Source organism: Lissotriton vulgaris, chromosome 1_2 (genome assembly GCF_964263255.1).
Source record: "Lissotriton vulgaris chromosome 1_2, aLisVul1.2, whole genome shotgun sequence".
Lineage (NCBI taxonomy): Eukaryota > Metazoa > Chordata > Amphibia > Caudata > Salamandridae > Lissotriton > Lissotriton vulgaris.
Genome location: NC_141686.1, coordinates 28438162 through 28461550, shown reverse-complemented (window position 1 = coordinate 28461550; position 23389 = coordinate 28438162). Strand labels below are relative to the sequence as shown.

Here is a 23389-nt window from a genome sequence, read left to right as displayed (position 1 = left end):
GGAAAATGCTGAATGATAAGAACAAGGAATTTTAGGTTTGAATTCCCAACTCTGTAATTTCCCTTGAAGCCCACTCAAGTGGTATTTCCCGCTTTACAAAAACTTTACATTAAATAATCATTATTAAAACAAATATTTATTTCACGTTTTCTTTTACTTTGATTAATATGCCTGAGCAGAGTCGAACATAGTAATAGTATAAAGCAATTGTTTACAGTACTGTTGACCACATTAGTTGCACTTCTTTGAAGAAGTACCTATACAGGACACATGAAATTATATTTGGTGCTTTTCAGTATTTTTTAAAATTATTGCTCCAGCACAGGACTACTATTATGGAGATAGTTAAGTCAGGTAGCCAAAGACCCTCTTAACACCCTTACATTTATCACCACTCATTATCCGTACTATCCCTCTGAAGTAGAAGATGATGGTGGTAGGGAAATAACAGATCTTAAAGAGAAAGAGAGGGAGGGAAATTACCAGTTACCAATTCACCATTACCTCTTCGCCCCACCTCCTTGTTTCTCTCATTACAAATGGCAGGCATTCCCAAGCACAATTCTCGTGCAAAGAAAAGAAAACACAAACTCCTCCCCAATAAATACTGATATAAACTCCCGCCTCAACGTACTCTTTCTGTTTTTTTTTTTTTGTCTGCAGTGGCAGGTCACAGTGTTTTCTTCACTCTGTTTTCCCGTGGCCTATGTAAGGATTGGCCACAGTGGTGACACCGGTGTGGTTGGCTAGATTCTATTGTGCACACCTGTTCGGCTTCACCGTCAGTGAGGGTTTGCGAGTAATGAGGCAGGTTGTGTCTCTTAGCATTCCTGTTTGTTGAATTCCTGATTGAGCAGTATGGGAGACACACATGTGTACGTGCGTCGGTGCTTCAGGGAGAGGTTTTCTTTAGTGCCCCCAGGTTCCTCTGGCAACTCAGAGTTGAACTTGAGGCGTTTCTGTTACGGCTTTCAAAGAAAATTGGACAGATGCTTCAGATTGTGAGATTCTTGCATCTAGATTATTTAAATGTTTCTCTAACTTAAGATCATAAGTTAAATAGCTTTTCCCTTCTTGGGATCTCATGGGTTGGAAGTTTTGAAACTAAATCTGTGTTAAACGTTGGAGTCTTCGGAGTTGAAGTTTCTATCTATGAAGTTGTTTATTTTTGTAGCAATCACTACAGCCAAGAGAACAGGAGAGCGGAGTTCTCTCTCATCCCAACATCCATATCTGAGAACATTCCCTGATAGGATTGTATTAAGGCTGGGTACTTTATTTTCTCATAAAGTGGTATCAAAGTCTAATTGTGATCAGGAAGTCTTTTTTTCTTGAGTTTCTTTCCTAATCTTGCCTCCCCAGAGGAGATTGAGCTTCCTAAATCCCACTGACTTAAAATAGCAGTATCAAATTTAGGACACTGAGCTACATGTTTAAAATTAAAACTGACCTGGCCCCCCATTACCTTAAGTCCCTTGTTCACACTCGTGTACCTTCCCGGAATTTGAGATCTGCCCACATGGCCTATTTTGTTGTGCCTAGAATTAGACTAGCCAGAATGGGGGGTAGATCTTTTGCTCAGTTAGGCCCCATATTGTGGAACTCCTTGCCACTGCACATTCGAACTGAAACTAATTATGTGCAGTTCCGCAGAGCCAGTAAAACCTGACTTTTCAACCAATAACTATTTTGTAGTTGAAACGGAGATTTAATAGAACTTGCCGGTCCAGCGCCGAGAAACCCTTTTTGGGTAGCTGCCGCGCTTAACAAACTCAAGTAATACATAAATAAATTGAATGTCAGGAGAGCCAGGTCGCCCTATTTAGATAAGGTGTCCCAATTTAGGAAATCAGATTGTTTGTTAACTTTGGTTCTGCAAAAAAAAAAAAAGGGTGCCGTCCTACTCAAACTCTAAGCAAGTGGGTTGAGGTCAATCATCTCGTTGTGTTTGCTTTGTTTGCCCTAACTTGGCAGGGTATACCCAGACGTATGTTTCTTGCTCACTTTGCCACTGGATTCAAGCTATCGGCACATCTACTTCATCTCCACCACTCGCGGATCAGTCACCATTCTAGCCGCGATTCTCCATACGGCGTCATTGATCACGCCGAGCTTCGGATTTCTTTAATTTTGGAAGAAACCAAAACGCGATCAGTCACCATTCTGGCCACGATTCCCCAGACGGCGCCAATGACCACGCCGAGCTTCGGATTTCTTTAATTTTAGAAGCAACCAAACGCGATGCCATTTTGGCATCATGCAGCCTTAAAAGTTACATCCGTAACGCACCAGTCATCTCTGAGACCGCGCCATTGCCCACGCCGCAATTTACTAACTTGCAAGTAACCAAACGCGACGCCATCGCCGCATAACGCACCGTGATAAATGCACAGTGCATGGAAGCATTGCCCCTGCTGTGCCCTTTAATATCAACCCAAATCAGCTGGATTTTCTCAAATACGGGTTACTTCAACTGCATCTCAGTTCGTGTGTTGATGCCAGTCACTATCCTATTCAATTGAACTGACTTCAATCACGGATTCACAAGTGGCGTTTAAAAAGCTTTATTTAGGCAAAATCATTCTCCAAGTCCTGAAGATGATCCCCTTATAACTGAGCGTGGGATCGAAACGTCGACTCCTTCATGAGTAATTCATACATGTTACCCCATTGTATTACTGTATGTATGGTTAACTCCAGGATACACTGTTAATTTAAATTTACATCAGTGACCTGTAAGCTCACCCGGTTTGCCTGATATTTCTTGCACTTTCTGTCCTTTTTACTTCTCTCCTACGTACGGCACAGGACTGTGCCCTACTGTAACCCTAATGTTTTGGTTATGTTTTGTATCCTCACATTAAACGATTTACCAGATCAATAAAAATTCCCTGTCCGGCTGGACAAGGTACTGTGAACTATATAGCAGCCCATTGTGGTCTATATAATATCTCTGTTTACCCTTATTCTCATATGCTAAGGACCGCTTGTTTCCTTTATAAATACTCGATACCCATGGTCCTGAGCCATTTACTGGGTTCCCCTTGTTTTTCTTCAAAGAACTGGATTCAAGATAGCCTGGCTGATGAGGGGTGTTACCCCAAAACCAGTCCCAAGAGGCTTGTTTCTGGTCCAGTGAACACCTGGATTGGCAGTTCGGGCTGGACTGTTCCCATGAGGAACAGGGTCAAGACTGATTTGCAGATAGCTGGGTCTGAACTGGGGTGGTGAAGTGAGCTAAAGAACGATGATGGATTCAACCCATATCTGTGTAACTGGGGGTGAGTGTTTGAAAAGTTTCAGCGCTCTGTCCATCATCTCTTTGTGTTTGTTTTGTTCGCCCTAAGTTGCCAGCATATGCCCAAACGTGGGTCCCTTGCTCACTTTGCCACTGGATTCAAGCCAGCCTGGCTGATGAGGGGTGTTACCCCAAAACCGGTCCCTGGATGCTTGTTTCTGGTCCAGGGAAGACCTGGGTTGGAAGTTTGGGCTGGACTGGTCCCATGAGGAACAGGGTCAGAACTGATTTCCTTATGGCTGGGTCTGACTTGGGGTGGCGATGTGAACGAAAGAACAATTGTTAGAAATGGGACTTTTGGTTGGCTAGGGCATGTGCCAAACACAAACAGAAACCACCACTCTAGTCAGTATACGGGAGTTACATCCCTAAAATAACCCCTGCTCACCCCCTTGGTAGCTTGGCACAAGCAGTCAGGCTTATCTTAAAGGCAGTGTGTAAAGCATTTGCACATAACCAACAATAATACAATGTAAGCTCTACAAAAGGACACCTTACCAGTTTAGAAATATATCCAATATTTGTATGTGTCGAAGACAAGACCAAAAACGATAAAAAATCCCCAATACAGTACTTAAAAATCTTCAATTAGCAAAATATGCTAGAAAATTAGTTCCTTGATGTCGATAGCTCCGTCCGGGGCCGGGGCTATCACGGCGTCGTAAATAAACCAATCCAAACAGTTCTGGCTGACCGCGGCGTTGCGGGCCTGCTACGGTGTCGGAAAGACCCGCAAACATTACCTTTTTAGAAATGCAGGGCATTGGCGACCTCTCCTTGAGCTTCCAAAAGCACGGCGTCCGCAGGCGTCGCTTCCGGAGGTCGGTGCAGGAGTCGTCGGTTCCCTTGAAGTCACACGCGTTGCAGGTAGAACTCCCCTCTGTTGAAGTTAGGAGCGATGTCGTTGGCAGGAGTCGGGTGCTGCGGTGCAAAGGGCAGTAGTGCAGCGTGCGGTGTCCGCAGGTCGCGGTGCGAGCAGCGGCTCGGTGGCGGCATCCGATGGCGTTGTCGGTGAGACCAGGGTCGCGGTGCGTGGTGAAGGCTGTGCTCGTCACGCTGCTGGCAGGTCACGGTGCAAGCAGCATCGTCGTCGTGGCTGAAGCGCTGACGAACTGGAGTCGATGGTGCTGGCGTCAGTAGGCCATGGCTGCGGTGCGGGATGAGGTCAGTGCATTGTGCAACTTTACGAATGGTGCCCTCGAACCACGGTGCAAGCAGCGGCGTCGATTTTGGCATGGAGCGTCGTCGTCTGGGATACCAAGGCGTCGTCGTGAAGCGAGGCGATGCGGAGTGCGGTGCCCACAGGTCGCGGTGCGAATAGCGGCTCGTGGCGGCGTCAGCAGGCGAGACCAGGGTCACGGTGCGGCGTTGCAGCGGTTCCCTCTGCGGTGCCTTCAGGACACGGAGTCATCCGCGGAGTCGTAGATGGCGTTGGGTTGCTTTTTCCTCTGTTGCAGCACAAAACCCACAGTCCTCAGTGCTGAGGGCAGAAAAGCTTGAAGTCATTGCTGTTCCTAAGACTTCTTGAACATGGGGCAAGTAGATGGCAGATAGTTCAGCCCAGTCCTTTCACTGCCCAAGACGGAAGCGGCCCCTGCAGGCCAACAGAGCAAAACACACAGCAAAGTGGTAGTTCCTCCTCACAGCTTCTCCAGCTCTTCTTCTTGGCAGTCTTCTTGATCCAAAAGAGTTCTAAAAGTCAGGGATCTGGTCCCCAATATTTATATCCCAAATTCCTTTGATCTCTTAGGTAGAGAACGTCTGTGTCCAGCCAGAACCAGTTCTGCCTTCTATGGTGTGACTTCCTGGCAAAAGGTAAAGACGGCATGATCAGAGGCAGACCAGGCCCTTTGAGGTGCAAGGAAATCTCCTCCCCCTTCCCCAATTGCAGCCCGGTCTATTTAACCCTTTCCTGACCCACCTCGACTATCTGGAGCCACTCCTGCTCCCCAGCCTTCTGTCATCCAAATCCCAGACAGGCAATCCACATTCCAACAGGCAGAGGCACACAGTATGACTGAGCAAGAAAATACCTGCTTTCTAAAAGTGGTATTTTCAAACACAGAATGTAATAATCACCTTCACTAAAAGATGCATCTTTAGATTCTGAGTTCAGGCCTACTAAACTTTATCTTCCTACCTAATTCCCTGGGCAAGTTATGTTATAACCAAACTCCCCATTCTGTCCGATGGGGGACAGGTAGCCTTGCAAAAGCAAAAAACGAAATTGGCCGAAGTTCACTATCTGGACATGCCGCACACACCAGGGCATGTCCTACCTTTCACATACACTGCACTCGGCCCACAGGGGTACCTTAGGGGTGGCTGACAGGTAAAAAAAGGGAAGGTGAGGGACTGGCAAGTGTGTGCACTGGCCAAGTCGAAATTGCAGTTACAAACTGCGCGCAGACTCCACAATGGCGGGTCTGAGTTACCCTTTACGGGCTATTTGTGTGGGTGGCACAATCCTGTGCTGCAGTCCACCAATGGCATTTGATTCACAGGCCCTGGCGCACGCAATGCACTTTACTAGGGACTGACACATATATCAAACAGGCCAATCATGGAAAAGCCAATCCATAACACATTTTGACACAGGAGCACTTGCACTTTACCACTGATTAGCAACGAGAAAAGTGCGCAGAAACATTAAGCCAGCACAGAGTCCGAACCGGGAGGTCAGAAGCAAAAGACTCAGGGGAAATACGCCAAAAGATGCCAAGTCTAACACAGATGATGGATTCAACCCAGATCTTTGACTGGAGGTGTGTATTTGAAAAGCTTCAGCATATTCAGCATACAATATGTAGTGAATTCCTCCTTCTGTTGGGGTCCAACGAAGATCAACTCGTAGCACGTCTGTTTCGTCTGCAGTGTTTGTCAGCTTCCCTGTGAGATTTGTATGGCCTCTACATGGTAAACTCACTCTACAGTTGTTCAACATTACAGTATTCATATTGTTTTTGATCAAAGACATGTTTTTTGGTGTTGGGATGCTATTTGTTATGGAGTAAATGGCAGAAGAATAAAACTCCAATATATGTTCTGTTTTTCTCTATTATGCACAAGTGTTTGCGTGGTTCTTTGCTAAATAATCAATTGTAGGTCTAGCTTTGGCATTCCTCATTTGTAATGAGCGGAACAAGGAGGGGGACAAAGAGGTAATGCTTACATTACTTACCGGTAATTCCATTACTCTGAGTCCAAACCTCCTTTTCTAATTACATTCCTCCTTCCATTCCCATACATAATGTCAATTGATTAAATGGAAGGTAAGGTAAAATAGATACCTTGTTATGTTCCAGGAAGAGTATGGTGAAGAAGGAATGTATATCCTCATTCATGGGGAGGCTTTTGTGTTTTATTTTATTTCCAAGATAAATTGAGCTAGTAAATACTGGTCTATGCCAGCATAGAGGCCTCATCTGTAATGATTGGAACAAGTAGGTATGAATAAAAAGAGGTAAGTTTATTAAAAGTAAAGGACCCCGTAACTGGCAGGACCGATCTTCTCCAAAGACTGGTCAGGCTGTTTTGAATAACCATCAACCGAGCCTATGAAGATAGCCAGAACGTGGAATCTACAAGGGAGTGCACGAGAAGGGTGACCAAGGCAGAGCACTTTGATACATATGGTACAAAAACAAAAAAGTACATAGCATTACACCTACATTTATTTTCTACTTCCTCACTTTCCTTCTTTCTCCATGTTAGGCCTGGCATCCTTTACATAGTTTCCCTGACTTTTTTGCCTTCTGACCTCCTGTTTTGTTGACTTCATTTTTGCTTGCTTTAGCATTCTTGGCACTTTACCAGTGCTAAAGTGCATATGCTCTGTACTCAAAACATGGTACCAATGGCTTATCCACAATTGGCTTATTTAGTTTACTTATAACTCGCTAGTAAGGTGCACTAAATGTGCTGAGGGCCTGTAAATTAAATGCCACAAGTGGGCCTGCAGTTCTGATTGTGCCACCCTCTTAGCAGCCCTATAAACATGTCTCAGGCCTGCAATTGCAGAGCCTGTGTGTGCAGTTTTAAACCATCATTTTGATCTGGCAAGTTAACCTACCTGCCAGGCCCAAACCTTCCTTTTATTTCACGTGAGTTACCTCTGACATAAGCCCTAGGTAGCCCCATTGGCAGGGTGCAGTGTATTTAAAACGTTGGGCATGTACATTTATATTTTACATGTCTCTTACATTCGTTTTCCACTACTGCAAGGCCTATCTCTCCTGTAGGTTAACATTGGGATGACCTTAAACATCTTTTAATTGTAATTTCTAATTGGGAGCAGATAGAAATTTGAAGTTTGGTGTCTCTGGCCTCAAATTTTAAAACTAAATTTCACTAAAAGTTGTGATTTTAAATTAAATCTGAAACTACCACTTTTAGAAAGTTAGCATTTTCTTACTTCCACCATTCTGTGCCTCTGCCTGTTTTTGAATACACGTCTGGGTTGGGTGACAGCTGGAATTTGTGCATTCCCTCTAGACAGTCACACAAAGGGAGAAGGGGTGAGGCATTTGCATCCTGATGGCCTCAAACTAGGCTAATGGGGCTTCATGAGGTAGATTGGGAGGGAGTGACTGACACTTGTACATAAATAGGTCTCAAACTGTCTCCACACAAAGTGCTACATACACCCCTATAATGAGTCTGGAGCCAGGGCAGGAAAGGCAGGGACTTTATGATCTTCAAAGGCCTCTTTGATGTCTCCAAAGGCACATTTGGCTATAAGTACTGGACCCCTGACACCACTGAATCCGAACTTTGTTGGCCTGAGGACATTCTGCCTGGAAGTAGAGCTGATGCACTGTAGGAGGGACTGTCACTTTGCTACCTGCATTGCTGTGTTGGGCTGCGGATTGCTGTGCTGTAGGACGGACTGCCACTTTGCTACCTGCTCTGCCGTGTTGGCCTGCTGCCTCATGCCGGGGAGTAATAGGGACTGAACCAAATCTCTACATCTTTGAGCTAAAGTTTCTCCAGGGGCTTTCTGGCTTGCCTCCTGTTTTCTGAAGTCTCCGGGACACAAATTACTTCTCTCAACCTTCCTGGTGTTGCTGGACTCTGTCGTCTGTGAGTCCTACCCTTGCCTTAGGTACCTCCCTCCAGTCCTGGGCCTCAAAAGTGGGTTCTGCAAACACTGACACATCATCGCCTGTTGGCTGGTCAGAACCGACACATCGCCCTTTGACGCCAACACAGAGGCTGTTAGGTGACAGCTGTTCCCCATCCTTTGCGGCCCGACAACGGTGCTCTGCATGTCTCAATGATGGCCCATTGCCTGCATTTCGACAGAGCTCGATGACGACGCAGCCAACCGTCTGTGTGGAAAAGATCAATGCATCATGCTCTCAGCTTCAATGCTTTGCTCCAAACAAGGTACTTTTCAGTGGACCCTGCGTGGGTTCTGTAGCCGGCCTATCCTCCATTGCGTTGTATATTAGGGGTTGACCCAACGGCACTGGGACCTGGGTAGTCGGTGTTACATTAAGGGGGTCCCAGTTGAAACAACTCCTTAAACACAGAGACAGAATTTTTAAAGGAAAGAAACAACTTCTAGAACTCAATATTTCGAGTGATGTTTTTAATTCACATCCTCCCTTGTAGAAATAATTCACACGTTACAAATGGGAAGTATTGTGAAATCGCTAGCACCCACAATGTGATCTAAATGTCAGAATATTTTGTTTTCATTTTAGCGGAATGTTATATATATCTTAGACTGTCAGCCAAGACAACCCTCCCATTGATAAGTAATCTCAATGCTACAAATAGGATTTCTCTAAACCTGTTGAATATCCCTGAGAGCTTAGTTTTCACCGGCCCCTACCACAACGCAGTTGTCTTTCTTCTAACAGTTTTGCCGTGTACTGACATTGGCTACGAGAGCAGCAGCCATCTAGCTGCTGCAAGCCCACGCGCCGATGCCGTTCCTTCCCCTTTAAATGTTATCGAATGTTCCGCTCGCACTCACTCTGGATGAGGCGCGCGTGAGATAGAACAGCCGATTTGTCCGTGGTAAGTGACTTGCGATAAACCAAAACTGGGTATGGGTTTCCAGACAGTAAGGCCAAACCCTGCCTTAACTATGAATCCAACACAAAATGCCAATACTGTCAGGTATTTTCAAATACACTTGCTTTTTGCCTGCATATGGAAGGGACTGTATGCAAGAAGGAATTTATCACATCAGAATAAATCAATTCAAATCTGCATTTTATTTGCACAAATTCTTATTTTTCTTATTTTTTCAGAATCTTTTTCATTTTAGGAAGGCTTTATGAAGCACATTACAAATACATAATACAAAACATCATCATGTCAAAGACTCAACTATATATACCATTCATACTAGAAAAAAACTTGCAGTCATACTATAAACTCATTCACACACCTAACACTCTCAAAGGTAAAGAAACACAATTTATGTACAATTATCAGCAGTGTATGGAAAAGAAACCATAGATGTACAATTTCATATAAATCACTTTGATGTACAAGTTAGTTTAATCCTCTTATGGTTTCCACGAGATAAACGTGTTTATCAAGAACAAAGGGGGGGTCTACGCGTTTCGAACTCCAGGTTTGAGGAGTTCTCGTCAGGACCAATAGCTGCAAATGAAAAAAACATGGGGACCTAAATTAGTGAGTGGCCTCTTAGTGCATTAACCTACATGGGTTCAACACCCATAACTCTGCCTCTTACCTCTCTAAATGTTGCAACATGTGCCTCATATAAACCCCAGTATTCGCGGAGCGGGACCACCTGTATGACAATTGAATATATTTACTAGAGTGGCTTAAACCTGACACAGTTCCATAACAGTCATACTCATAGTCATACTTACTTGGTAAGGAGTGTAGTATGTCCTTAGTTCTAAAAACAGGGGGGTAAAGAATACCATCAGTGATCTAATTTGTAAATGGGGACTTAAGGTGTAGCATATAGATTGCATCGCTTCTTACCGGGTAAATCAATTTAGATACCGGAAAAAGTTGGCTTTGTTTTTTGTCAACTGGCCACGGGGCGTCTGGGGGGAGAAAGAGAATGGACCAACTTTAGCGCTTTTTGATCCTCACCAGCATTAGTGAGTTGGAGCTGAAGTAGCACATATCGCCTTACCGGTTAGTCCAACGCCGGGAGCCGACCTCTAAGTTAGTTCGGGCGCCGGATTTCTTGCGTCTAGGGGATCAAGAGCGGGAACGGATTAGTTTCTTAGTGATACGAGCGTTCTTGAAATTAATAGCGGATCTGGGCTAAGCTAGTACCTTATGAATCGCTGAGTTCTCTGGTCGGGTCCCGATTCTCCGATCTGTATGTTCGGGACGTCTAAGCGTCTATTTACTTCCGGTGTCACGTGATTGAAGCGATCCTTTTGGTCGCCATCTTGGAGTGGTTCCATATCTTTACTTACTTTGGGTATTTCATCGTGAAATCACTCGGAAGTTCGATCTGCCAGTGTTATTTATTCATAAAAGTAATGTTTATGTTACTGGGTTCTTTAAACGGGTCCCGTCCTCCGGTCTATCTATTTGAGACATCCTAGTGTCTATGTTCTTCCTAATTCCGGTATCATATGATAGAAGCGAGTCTTTCGGTCGCCATTTTGGAGTGGTCACAAATTCCCATAACTTTACTTGCTTTTAGTTTTTACTGATGCATTGGCTTAGAATATCACTATACAATCAGTAATTATTGGTTTACGCTCTGTTTAATTTAGAAAGGTCTTTCAGCTTATGTATTCCCAAGTGTGGTCTTCCTGTTTAGGGGCATCTAGTGGTTGGGGACCTGTTTCCTTACTGTTTCTTCAAGTTGGATGTCAGAATGAATATTTTATTATAATTTGAATATCTCAGAAAGTTCATTTAGTCCATTGATTGCCGTGTTAAATCTTACAATCAGAGAGGCTTCTTGTTTGGACAGCTTCCTGTCCACATCACCAAGCGCTAAAGTTGGTCCATTCTCTTTCTCCCCCCAGACGCCCTGTGGCCAGTTGACAAAAAACAAAGCCAACTTTTTCCGGTATCTAAATTGATTTACCCGGTAAGAAGCGATGCAATCTATATGCTACACCTTAAGTCCCCATTTACAAATTAGATCACTGATGGTATTCTTTACCCCCCTGTTTTTAGAACTAAGGACATACTACACTCCTTACCAAGTAAGTATGACTATGAGTATGACTGTTATGGAACTGTGTCAGGTTTAAGCCACTCTAGTAAATATATTCAATTGTCATACAGGTGGTCCCGCTCCGCGAATACTGGGGTTTATATGAGGCACATGTTGCAACATTTAAAGAGGTAAGAGGCAGAGTTATGGGTGTTGAACCCATGTAGGTTAATGCACTAAGAGGCCACTCACTAATTTAGGTCCCCATGTTTTTTTCATTTGCAGCTACTGGTCCTGACGAGAACTCCTCAAACCTGGAGTTCGAAACGCGTAGACCCCCCCTTTGTTCTTGATAAACACGTTTATCTCGTGGAAACCATAAGAGGATTAAACTAACTTGTACATCAAAGTGATTTATATGAAATTGTACATCTATGGTTTCTTTTCCATACACTGCTGATAATTGTACATAAATTGTGTTTCTTTACCTTTGAGAGTGTTAGGTGTGTGAATGAGTTTATAGTATGACTGCAAGTTTTTTTCTAGTATGAATGGTATATATAGTTGAGTCTTTGACATGATGATGTTTTGTATTATGTATTTGTAATGTGCTTCATAAAGCCTTCCTAAAATGAAAAAGATTCTGAAAAAATAAGAAAAATAAGAATTTGTGCAAATAAAATGCAGATTTGAATTGATTTATTCTGATGTGATAAATTCCTTCTTGCATACAGTCCCGTCCATATGCAGGCAAAAAGAAAGTGTAAGTGACTTGCAGCATACAGACTGGTGGTAAGTGACTTGCGGCATACAGACCGTTCTTTATGGTTATGAGACACTTTTCCAAGAGTAAGTGGAATTACGAGAATCTCACTAAGCATCCGGCTTTCCATTTATTGTAGATTGGAGCTCGGATCTGGCATGAGGTACCGCCGCCACGCTCGCGGTGAGTTTCGTTTAGATGTTTGGAGCTTTTAAACAAAGAGAATGGATGGAGAGGGGACCAAGTTAGGTTCAAGGGTCTTCCGACTGAACCCCTTTTTCCTCCCACATAGATCATTAATACAGACTCGAACATGGGATTGACTGTCCAACACATCGACGACTCAGAGAGTCCGCCTCCCACCATTCAAATCAGAAGCCACTGAAGTCATTTGCGGAGTACCACAAGGATCCTCACTCAGCCCCACCCTCTTCAACGTATACATGAGCCCCCTCGCGGCCATCGCACGTCAACACAACCTCAACATCATCTCCTACGCTGACGACATTCAACTGATCCTCTCACTCACCAATGACCCTAACACAGCCAAAACCAACCTACATAAAGGAATGAGAGAAGTAGCCGAGTGGATGAAGCACAGCTGCTTGAAACTGAATTCCGACAAAACAGAAGTCCTTATCTTAGGTACCTCCCCCTCCGCCTGGGACGACTCGTGGTGGCCAGAATCCCTTGGAAAAGCACCCATCCCAACAGACCACGCACGAAACCTGGGCGTCATTCTGGACTCCTCACTCTCGATGACCAGACAAGTCAACGCCGTTTCATCATCTTGCTTCAACATTCTTCGCATGCTCAAAAAAACATTTCGTTGGATCCCCACTGAAACTAGAAAAACAGTCACCCACGCACTGGTTACAAGCCGTCTGGACTACGGAAACACCCTATACGCCGGTACCACCGCAAAACTTCAGAAAAAACTCCAACGCATCCAGAACGCCTCAGCCAGACTCATTCTTGACATTCCGCGTAAAGAGCACATTTCTGGTCACCTGAAAAACCTCCACTGGCTCCCCATCAATAAGAGAATAACATTCCGCTTTCTAACCCACGCACACAAAGCACTTTACGAACTTGGACCCGAATGCCTCAACACACGACTTTCCTTCTACACCCCCTCCCGCCAGCTACGCTCCTCCCACCAAGCCCTTGCTGTTGTACCTCGCATCAACAAAACCACCATGGGAGGAAGATCCTTCTCCTACCTGGCGGCTAAAACCTGGAACTCACTTCCCACTCACCTTCGCCTCACTCAGAACCACCTAGCATTCAGAAAGCAACTTAAAACCTGGATTTTCGACAAGTAACTACCCACCCTTCTCCAAGCGCCTTGAGACCCTCTGGGTATGTAGCGCGCTATATAAATCTCTGAATTGAATTGAATTGAATAATTATCGTCTGACTGTGAACCCTCGGGTAACTATCCATTTTGAGTATAAGGACTCAGTAGGGTTTTTTGGCTAAGTGCAAGAGTGCCTTAAGAGGAAATTTTGCTTCGTTTAACATGATGATTTAAACAGGGCCGTTATTGTGCCAACAATTATTTATCTTTGTCATAGACAACAGAGACCTTGTAACACTGTATATATCCAACTGTAATTTGGGCTTGAGTAGTTTGGTATATCTTGATGTGCCATGGTTGTGATGTCCTCTAGTATGTGATAATTATTCCCCCGTTTTAACCCGGCTGGGTAATCTTCGATGCTTTTTTACTAAAGCACATTTTTGAAAAATTAGGTTCTAAGAGTTGTGGGACTATTTTGAAGTTTGTCCACCTTTCTGACAGTAGCCTAATTCTTTTAGGTTGAAGCTCTCCCTGATATTCGGAACCTTTGGGCCACTACTCGTCCTAGACGGTGCCACGCAATCCATTGTGGCTATATAGGTAATGTTTTGCGACAGTAGTAGCCTCTCCTAGTAATCGTTCGTGGTATTCCCCAATTGATTACTATGTTTTTACTCATAGGTGCCCTCCCTCACTTCCCCTTAATCCCGCCCCCACTTGTCCTGATGAAGACCCCGCAGTAGGGCATGAATCAGCCAACATCACTGGGGTCGAAACGTCGACATACCATCTGTTTTTCCTACCCACCAGCAACAGATCATTTTTGGCTGTGTTAAATGTACTGGGATAGGAATACGCAATTGTAGAGAAATACTCGAATGGCAATGTGAATATGCCCCTGTGGTATCATTTTCTAAATGTACATGTGACCACGCGTGATTTCTTTTGAATCTTTTCTATATTCACACCACACTCTACCTCCCTTACCTGTCCCTCTTTCCCCATGCCCTTCCCTCTTTGGGCAACAAGAATAAGTTTACTATTTTGATAAATGTATATGTAACTGATCTGCAACCGAGGATGTGAATTAAAAACATCACTCGAAATATTGAGTTCTAGAAGTTGTTTCTTTCCTTTAAAAATTCTGTCTCTGTGTTTAAGGAGTTGTTTCAACTGGGACCCCCTTACATGTAACACTATCCTCCATTGCGGTCAGCCTGTACTTTGGATTTGCACCGGTCCCTTGTAACCTTTTGACTGCTAGTGACTTCTAAGCACAGTTTCTGCATTTCATCTTTAAACATTCATATTCAAGTTCAATTATTCAATTTTTGTCATTCTGGTCTTGTTTTACTCAGATAAATATTCACTATTTATTTTTGTGGTGTTTTCACTGGTTACTGTAATTAAAGTGTGCATAAATACTTTACACATTTCCTCCTAAGTTAAGTCTGACTGAAATGTGTCAAGCTTCCAGGGAGTGAGCACAGGTTAATTTAGGTTTTGAATCTGACTTAACCTGACTAGGATTGCGGCTCCTGTTTTGGACAGGATGTATAATCTGCCAACCAGGAACCTGAACTTCTAACACTCCTTGTATGAGGTTGCAAGAAGCATTGCTTCTCTTACAATTGCCTATCAGTAATCTCGCACCTTTATTGTAGTCACACAGCATCTTTGTCCCAAAATAGGACCCTTGTGACAGCAGCCATGCCTTGAATTCACACTAGGGACATTACTTATGTCGGCACTGGTTAAGCCAGCGCTCCCTGATTTGTCAGGAAGGGGCCTCTTTCACAAATACACAAAATGCCTGGATGTTAGGCTTTCCTGAATCCAGGCGTTCAACTCTCACCGCCCAGGTTTGGACCCGAAGGGATTACTTGCACCAAGCCTACCGTATTTTGTTTATGCTGCCTCAAATGCTTCTTTTGCACTTCTCTCTCGTGGTGAGGGGATTGTCAAGCAGTGACCACATACCAAAGGTTCTTTCCCCACAGTGGTTTGTGATGCCAATCTTTCTTTTCTTATTGTGGGAGAATCACCAGGAGACAAGGACTTTTGCTCCAACCACCTGTTGGAAGCCATTTAGTTTTTTTTGTCAAAATATTACAATGCGAAAGCACAAGTATATGAGCATTTCACCCACTTAATACCTAACACAGCTTCAGGATGCGTGTGATCTCACATTTTGTAGCATGCAGTTTAGCAGGGAGTTTGATGTGCCTGGTGTGTGAGATGGGTTGGGGTTGCATTTAATAAAGATGAGATTGTATGTGCTGGCTCTTATTATTATACAGGTGTCTTGCTGGAGTGAGCAATGGAGGTTGGAAATGGTTCTTCTGTGTTCCCTGATGCACATAGTTGGGCTCTTATATTGAGATCTCATAATTTATCCCAACGATGAATTGAGACCCAGATACATGATACAACAGTATATTGACTTTGATTCTGAGTGTGAGAGGTGAAACCTTTCTGTTCAAGTCGGCTGGATTAAGGCAGATCCATAGTTTGAACTATGTATAGCTTGTCTAGTTTGGTTAGGGAATGTGCAAGTTAAGGGATTGTGTTCCACAACTTGGATCTCCTGCTAAGATGGAGAGGGCCAAAGGTTTAACAAAAATTGAATCAGTGAAGTTAATGGTAAATCTACACATGACATAATTGAAGAATGGCCATTAGAACAGATTCCAATTAAAAAAAACACACAATTAACTTGTGTTCCATTAGATGGTCGTCATGTATGCCATGACCTGCTCAGCTTTCGGCTCTATTGAGCAGGTCGAACATCTGACGATGGAAGTGAACCGCTCTTCCAAAATTAGAAGAGTCATAGTGATGAACCTCTTGTGTACACTGTGTCAGAGCTGGGGGCCGATCTTCTATGCCTTCCAGGTAGTCTTTGGGGTCAGAGCTGACGAGTGCAGTGATTGAGAGCACACCTGAAGGACCAGTCCTGATTGTACTCCAAACAATTGTAGCAAGGAGACATGTAGCCAATGGTGAAGAAGCAGGGTGTAGTGTTGGTCTTGATATACCTGATGGTTAGAGACACCTGGGAGGAGTCCACTTGGAGTTGTGTTGTTTCTGGATAATTCAGTGTGGGGGTCTCAGCAGCCAGGAACTAAGGAGGCAGTGGGGCCAGGTTAGGTGGGGGGAATTCGACAGACGACCACGAGGGGAAATTAAATACATAATCAATTTTCTCTCTTCGTCGTGTGTTAACCCTCCATTCCCCCCCCCACTCCACCCCTCGTCTCCCCACCAGTCCCACCGCTGTTACCTGCACAGGTAACAGTGAAACCTTTGCCTGGAGCTTAGACCATCGAGAAGCACAGTGAGTGGTCTGAGACAGCCATGTTGCAGCAGAAGGTTATGAGTGAGACTGTGGAATACTGTACAGCAGATAGAATCCAGAACATGTAGTGCAGCTTGTACCATCCCACAGTGCTTAATGCATTAACCCAAATCTGCTCACTGTGCTCAGGACCGGGCAAATGGCCACCTCATTTGCCATGTGAGAAGCTGTGTCAATTTCGCAATTGGAAATAGTAGTAGAAACCGGCCTCACTCAGATGTAGGGTAGCTTGTTCATTGAAGGAAGGGTTAGAGGAGAGGTCTCCTCTGTAGGAAAAGGGTATGAGAAGCACCGGTTAAGGGGTAGATTCTTATTGAGCAGAACATAGTGCCCTACAAATTAAACGGCCAGTGCTTCTTTTAATGTAGTCGGGTGTAGCCAGATGGGAATTCCAGCAGGTTAGGTCCTCTGGTGAAACTGATGGCCGGTGCTCAGTGAGATGCAATGAGCCTAGGGGCTAAGGAGTGTCAAGAAATTGTGTATGCAGCCTTGTGCAGGAATTAAAGAGGTTTCAGATATTTTTCTAGAGAAATACAGCTTTTCTCGTGGGATTGAGATGTCAAGCAGCTCATCATAGGGTGGTCATTTTTTCCCTTAGTATAACATTGCATCACAATGCACTTTCACCTTTGATTTATATTTATAACTTTTTTTTCAGGAATGCAGCATGTTCTATTCAAAAAGGTTCTGCCTCCCGTGCATTATTAAAAACAGAGACCAGTTTCCTCAGGAGATTCATAAGGATTTGGATAGAAGAAAAACGCAGACCAAAACATCAGATTCATGTAATGGAACTTCTTCAAGATCTTAAAACAAATAAAATGTGGTACCTTTAAGACTCGCCAGGGTGATACTCAGGCACATCAAGTGAACATTTTCAGTGAGTAAACGTGGCGAAATTAACATTTTCGAACCCCTAAATGCCGTAGGCCAAATGAACAACCCGTGGATGGTTTACAGGAATGTTATCCGTGCTATACCAGTGAACCAAACTCTTCAATTTCATCAAGTCGCTCGGAGCAAAAACTGCAAACCTTATGAAGGTTTGCTAGACTATCAAGATATATACCTCTGGAATATTAAACACCAAAGGCGCAAAACTCTTTTTCTTTTATAGCTGTAAGATGTTATCAATAAAACCATGTAAAAAAATTGGTGACTTGGTTAATATAACTGTATGGCTAAGCTTTTTGTGGATGTTTAGGTACCACATACATCGGATTTAGAAGTAAAGGATCTTAATATCTTTCAGATATATTGGCAGAGGAATTAGCATATTACTTGGGAATATAAATATCTAATAAACGATGTCTTATTATCTTTATGCACGTATTTTCATGTAGTTGTTTGTCTTGTGGCCTATGAATAATCTGGAAACATTTTAGATCTCATAATTTCTAGAGATATTACTTTGCTACATGATCTGCCAGTTGATATTGACTGATCGAACTGTTTAAATGAAGTTCTCTGGAGAGTATGAAGGAGTTAAAAAGTCACCTGTTCTCATGGGGACTAACAACTTCTTTCTCCTCTTTATGAGAGGAAAATGCTGAATGATAAGAACAAGGAATTTTAGGTTTGAATTCCCAACTCTGTAATTTCCCTTGAAGCCCACTCAAGTGGTATTTCCCGCTTTACAAAAACTTTAAATTAAATAATCATTATTAAAACAAATATTTATTTCACGTTTTCTTTTACTTTGATTAATATGCCTGAGCAGAGTCGAACATAGTAATAGTATAAAGCAATTGTTTACAGTACTGTTGACCACATTAGTTGCACTTCTTTGAAGAAGTACCTATACAGGACACATGAAATTATATTTGGTGCTTTTCAGTATTTTTTAAAATTATTGCTCCAGCACAGGACTACTATTATGGAGATAGTTAAGTCAGGTAGCCAAAGACCCTCTTAACACCCTTACATTTATCACCACTCATTATCCGTACTATCCCTCTGAAGTAGAAGATGATGGTGGTAGGGAAATAACAGATCTTAAAGAGAAAGAGAGGGAGGGAAATTACCAGTTACCAATTCACCATTACCTCTTCGCCCCACCTCCTTGTTTCTCTCATTACAAATGGCAGGCATTCCCAAGCACAATTCTCGTGCAAAGAAAAGAAAACACAAACTCCTCCCCAATAAATAATGATATAAACTCCCGCCTCAACGTACTCTTTCTGTTTGTTTTTTTTTGTCTGCAGTGGCAGGTCACAGTGTTTTCTTCACTCTGTTTTCCCGTGGCCTATGTAAGGCTTGGCCACAGTGGTGACACCGGTGTGGTTGGCTAGATTCTATTGTGCACACCTGTTCGGCTTCACCGTCAGTGAGGGTTTGCGAGTAATGAGGCAGGTTGTGTCTCTTAGCATTCCTGTTTGTTGAATTCCTGATTGAGCAGTATGGGAGACACACATGTGTACGTGCGTCGGTGCTTCAGGGAGAGGTTTTCTTTAGTGCCCCCAGGTTCCTCTGGCAACTCAGAGTTGAACTTGAGGCGTTTCTGTTACGGCTTTCAAAGAAAATTCTATGTCAGGACAGGAGGCTCCGATTATGCTTAGTCTCATTTCTTTACTGACACATAGCAGCCAATCACATTACAGTAAAGAAAAAACAGAAACAGGGCAACCATAGAGTACACCCATAGTATATAAACAGTCTCAGAGGTAACCACTTCCTCTTTCTTTGCTGCTCCGCAGCCAGTTAAGTCTATTTACCTTCTACTGCTTATATTGCTTTGTGAATATTATTGTTATGATTACTTGTGCACTTGCCTTATCTTGCGCTGCTTTCTGATACCTGCGCGCGGCTTGTGCATGCTTTGTATTCCGGTCCGCCTTTCGGTGTGCCGGTACTGCTTTAACGTCCGTTTTTCGGCGCGTTTGTTGGGAGCGCGTTGCTCGCCTCCCAGTGCCTGGCCGTTTGTGCCGGTCGCTTTCGGTGGAGCGGGAGCAGGGGTCCGCGGTTCGCTTTGGGAGCGCGAGCGCTCTCGAGCCGGTGTTGTTTCAGTGGCATTTCAGCGTCGCGCATGCGCGCTGCTTTATTTCCGGCTCGAGGCGTTTTTCTTCACACGCCCGCCTGCCGGTTGAGTGAAGGACCGCTGTTATCTGCACTCAGCCCACAGCCCTGAACTTTTGACCCCGCTTGACGCCGGAGCTCAGGAAAGAGCTTCGGTTGTATTTCTCTGTGCATAGGCTCTGCCTAGAGTGTTTTTTGACGGCAGGCTTTCTCCCTCCACATTCAAATTGTTTCTTACATCGAGTTTTACCTCAGTTTAAGCCTGCTTTGGGGTTCACACTCCCCCATTACTGGTATCTCAGATACCCCATATATTACTGCAGTCTTGTGGGCATTGTCTTTTGCACATTGTTGCAATGGCTGAGTATTATGAAGATGATGAAGACTGTTATTATGATGAGGAGGAAGATACTTCTCTTGAATATGACTTAGTGGAGGAGTTGGATAAAGGTGTTCAGCTTTCAGTTAACAAGGCACTGGTGAGGGCCATTAATCCCCTTAAACGCCATCTTAATGAATATGCCATTCAACAGGGCTGGTTGCCTCCTTCGCAAAAATCCGCAAAGTCTCCTGGTAACCCCCACAAATTGGATTTTCAGAGACTGGCGAAGGTTTTATCTTCAGACAAACCCAGGTCTTCTACGTCTCTTTGTGCGGAGGAGTCAGACCATGGTCAAGCCTCTTCAGGTCATGACTCTCCTCCTAAAAAGCGTCTCCGCAAGGAGCATTTTGTTGACGCCCTTGAGCGTCCCCCCCTTCTCAATTTCGAACCTGAGGACATTGTCCACCCAAATTCCACGTCATGGCTGCCCGCTCCGGCGGTGGCAGCTTACCTGGAGGCGCATGTTCGCCAACCCTTTGAGGCATCTGTTCGCGCTCGGCTGCGCTCGGAGTGCCCGAGGCCTGACCTGGCAGACCATATTGCTGAAACTCCGGAGGTGGACCCTATGATGGTCACCTACCTTAAAAAATATTCTAAAGACCCCAAGAAAGGCCTGGACCGCTCCTGGCGGTCTTGTCAAGACAAGCTAATGGACATGTTGGGTCCCCTATCCAAGATCCTGGACCTTGGTTTCAAGGCCAAGGAGGCCTCGGCGACAGTTAACCCTGACGAGCTAATCGAATGGGCACAGAGGGCTGTATGTATGTTTGGGAACGTTAATTGTGCCATTTCAGCAGAGCGTCGTCGATCCATTCTCCTGAAACTGGATCCAAAGTTGGCGGAGCTGGCCACCTCTGAGGCAGGTCCAGAGGCGCAGGGTCTCCTTTTTGGCCAACCTTTTCTAAAGGAATTGACTAAGTTTGTCTCTGCCTTTAGCGGCATTGATAAGGCACAAGCTTCCTTGCGCCGGGCCATGCGTCCGGTTTTCTCCAAGGCCGGACGACAAAGGGGACGGTCGTTCGGCCGCGGATCTCAGCAGCAGTCCCAGAAGGGTGGATCGCAGCATCGTGGTGGCCAATACGACTCTGGCTACTCCACCCGCGCAAACTTTTATCCTTCCAGAAAAGGAAAAGGCCAGTATGGCAAAGGACGTTCCGGTGGTCATCAGGGACAATACCAAGATTCCCACTCTACAGGTGAGCCTGATTCGTGCATGCGATGTGATGTTGGGGGGTCGCATTCAATTTTTCCTGCAGAATTGGCGCATGCTCTCCGGCGATGCTTGGGTGCTACAAACTGTTCAGGGGTTCAGAATAGAATTCTATCACCCGATGCATCAGACTTGTCCCCCTCCTTGTCTGCGTTTTTCTCTTCAGGACCAGGTTTGTCTCTCCGAGGAGATAGACTCTCTTCTAAAAAAAGGGGCGGTGATTCCAACCACCCGTCATCCGAAGGGGTTTGCCAGTTCTGTCTTTCTGGTCGAGAAAAAGGGGGGCGGTGCTCGTCTTGTTCTCAATCTGAAAGACTTCAACGGCGGAGTCGTCTATCGCCATTTCAAGATGGAGGGCATCCATCTGTTGAGGGATCTCCTTCGAGAAGGGGATTGGATGGTCAGACTGGACCTCAAGGATGCTTATCTTTCGGTTCCGATTTACAAGCCTCATCGCCGTTTTCTCCAGTTTCTCTGGCAGGGAGTCTGGTACGAGTATCAGGTTCTCCCGTTCGGTCTTTCGTCAGCACCATGGTGCTTCACGAAGCTGTTGAGACCAGTTGTGGAACATCTTCGGTCACTGGGTGTCAGGTTGATTATTTATCTGGACGATATTCTCCTTATGGCGGATTGTCCTCACAAACTTCTTCAACATCTGGAGTTATCCATCACTCTTTTACAATCTCTGGGGTTTCTAATCAATGTCCAGAAATCGGTTTTGGTACCAGCCCAGCGTATCGATTTCCTGGGTTTTCAGATCGACTCGGTTGCTTGTCACCTTCTCTTGCCCAACCAAAAGATGCGTTATATCAAGAGAGAGTTGACGTCTGTTATTTCCAGACCGACTGTGTCGTTGAGATCGTTGGCGCGTGTAGTCGGTCTCCTGGCGTCATCCATTCAGGCGATTTTTCCGGGTCCCCTTCATTACAGGGCGATGCAGCGCCTGAAAATTCTTCATCTCCGGAAAGGGCTCAGATATTCCGATCAGATTCCTCTTACGGAGGAGGTCCGGTGGGAGATGCAGTGGTGGTTGGACCACATGGAGGCCTGGAACGGCCGGGCCCTCTTCGGTGTGTCTCCGGATCTGGTGATAGAATCCGATGCCAGTCGGTGGGGCTGGGGAGCCCGTTGCGGCTCGGTCTCGACCGGGGGTCGTTGGTCCCCTCAAGAATTGAAACTTCATATCAACTGTCTGGAGCTCCTGGCGGGCTCCTTTGCGATCAAATGTTTTTCTCCCCTACAGGCCAGTTGTTGTGTCCTTCTCCGGATGGACAATATCTCGGCAGTCCGCTATGTGAACAAACTGGGCGGGACCAAGTCCAGAATCCTGGCGGAGATCGCCAAAGACTTTTGGCACTTCTGTCTGCAGAAAAAGATCACTGTTATTGCGGAGTACCTTCCGGGATGCCACAATCAGATAGCGGACTGGCACTCCAGGCACCTTCGGGATTACAGCGATTGGAGGCTGCATCCCCGGGTCTTCCGTGCTCTCCATCGGCGTTGGGGTCCTTGCCAATTAGATCTCTTTGCCTCACGCCTCAATGCGCAACTTCCGCATTTTTACAGTTGGAGGCCGGACCCTCAGGCTCTGGCCACGGATGCCTTTCTCCAGCGGTGGCCATCGACCCTCTGTTATGCCTTCCCTCCTTTTCTAATGATTCCCAGGGTATTGGCCTACTCCAAACGATTTCAGACGGATCTGATTCTGATTGCCCCTCTCTGGAGGGCTCAAGCGTGGTTTCCGGTCCTTCTAGAAATGTGTTCGGCCCCACCGTTTCTCCTTCCCCCATTGTGGAATCTCCTGTTGGACCCTCTCGGAGGTCCTCATCCCCTGATCCTCTCAGGCTCCCTTCCTCTTCTCGCGTGGAGGATCTCGGGGATCGCTGGTCGCTCCCTGGCCTTTCAAGCGACGCTTCCAAGCTCCTTAGTGAAGCCTGG

The 23389-nt window shown here is 45.1% G+C and overlaps 1 protein-coding gene across 1 annotated transcript in view; it reads left to right on the top strand.

Moving 5' to 3' along the window:
* The window catches only part of CDPF1 (cysteine rich DPF motif domain containing 1), a 191301-nt gene extending 172783 nt beyond the window's left edge, over positions 1–18518 (top strand). The window contains exon 5 of the mRNA XM_086952760.1: positions 17503–18518. Coding sequence (XP_086808886.1) covers positions 17503–17655 — 153 coding nt within the window. The 3' untranslated portion in view covers positions 17656–18518. The remainder of the gene's footprint in view (positions 1–17502) is intronic.
* The last annotated feature ends 4871 nt before the right edge of the window (positions 18519–23389 follow it).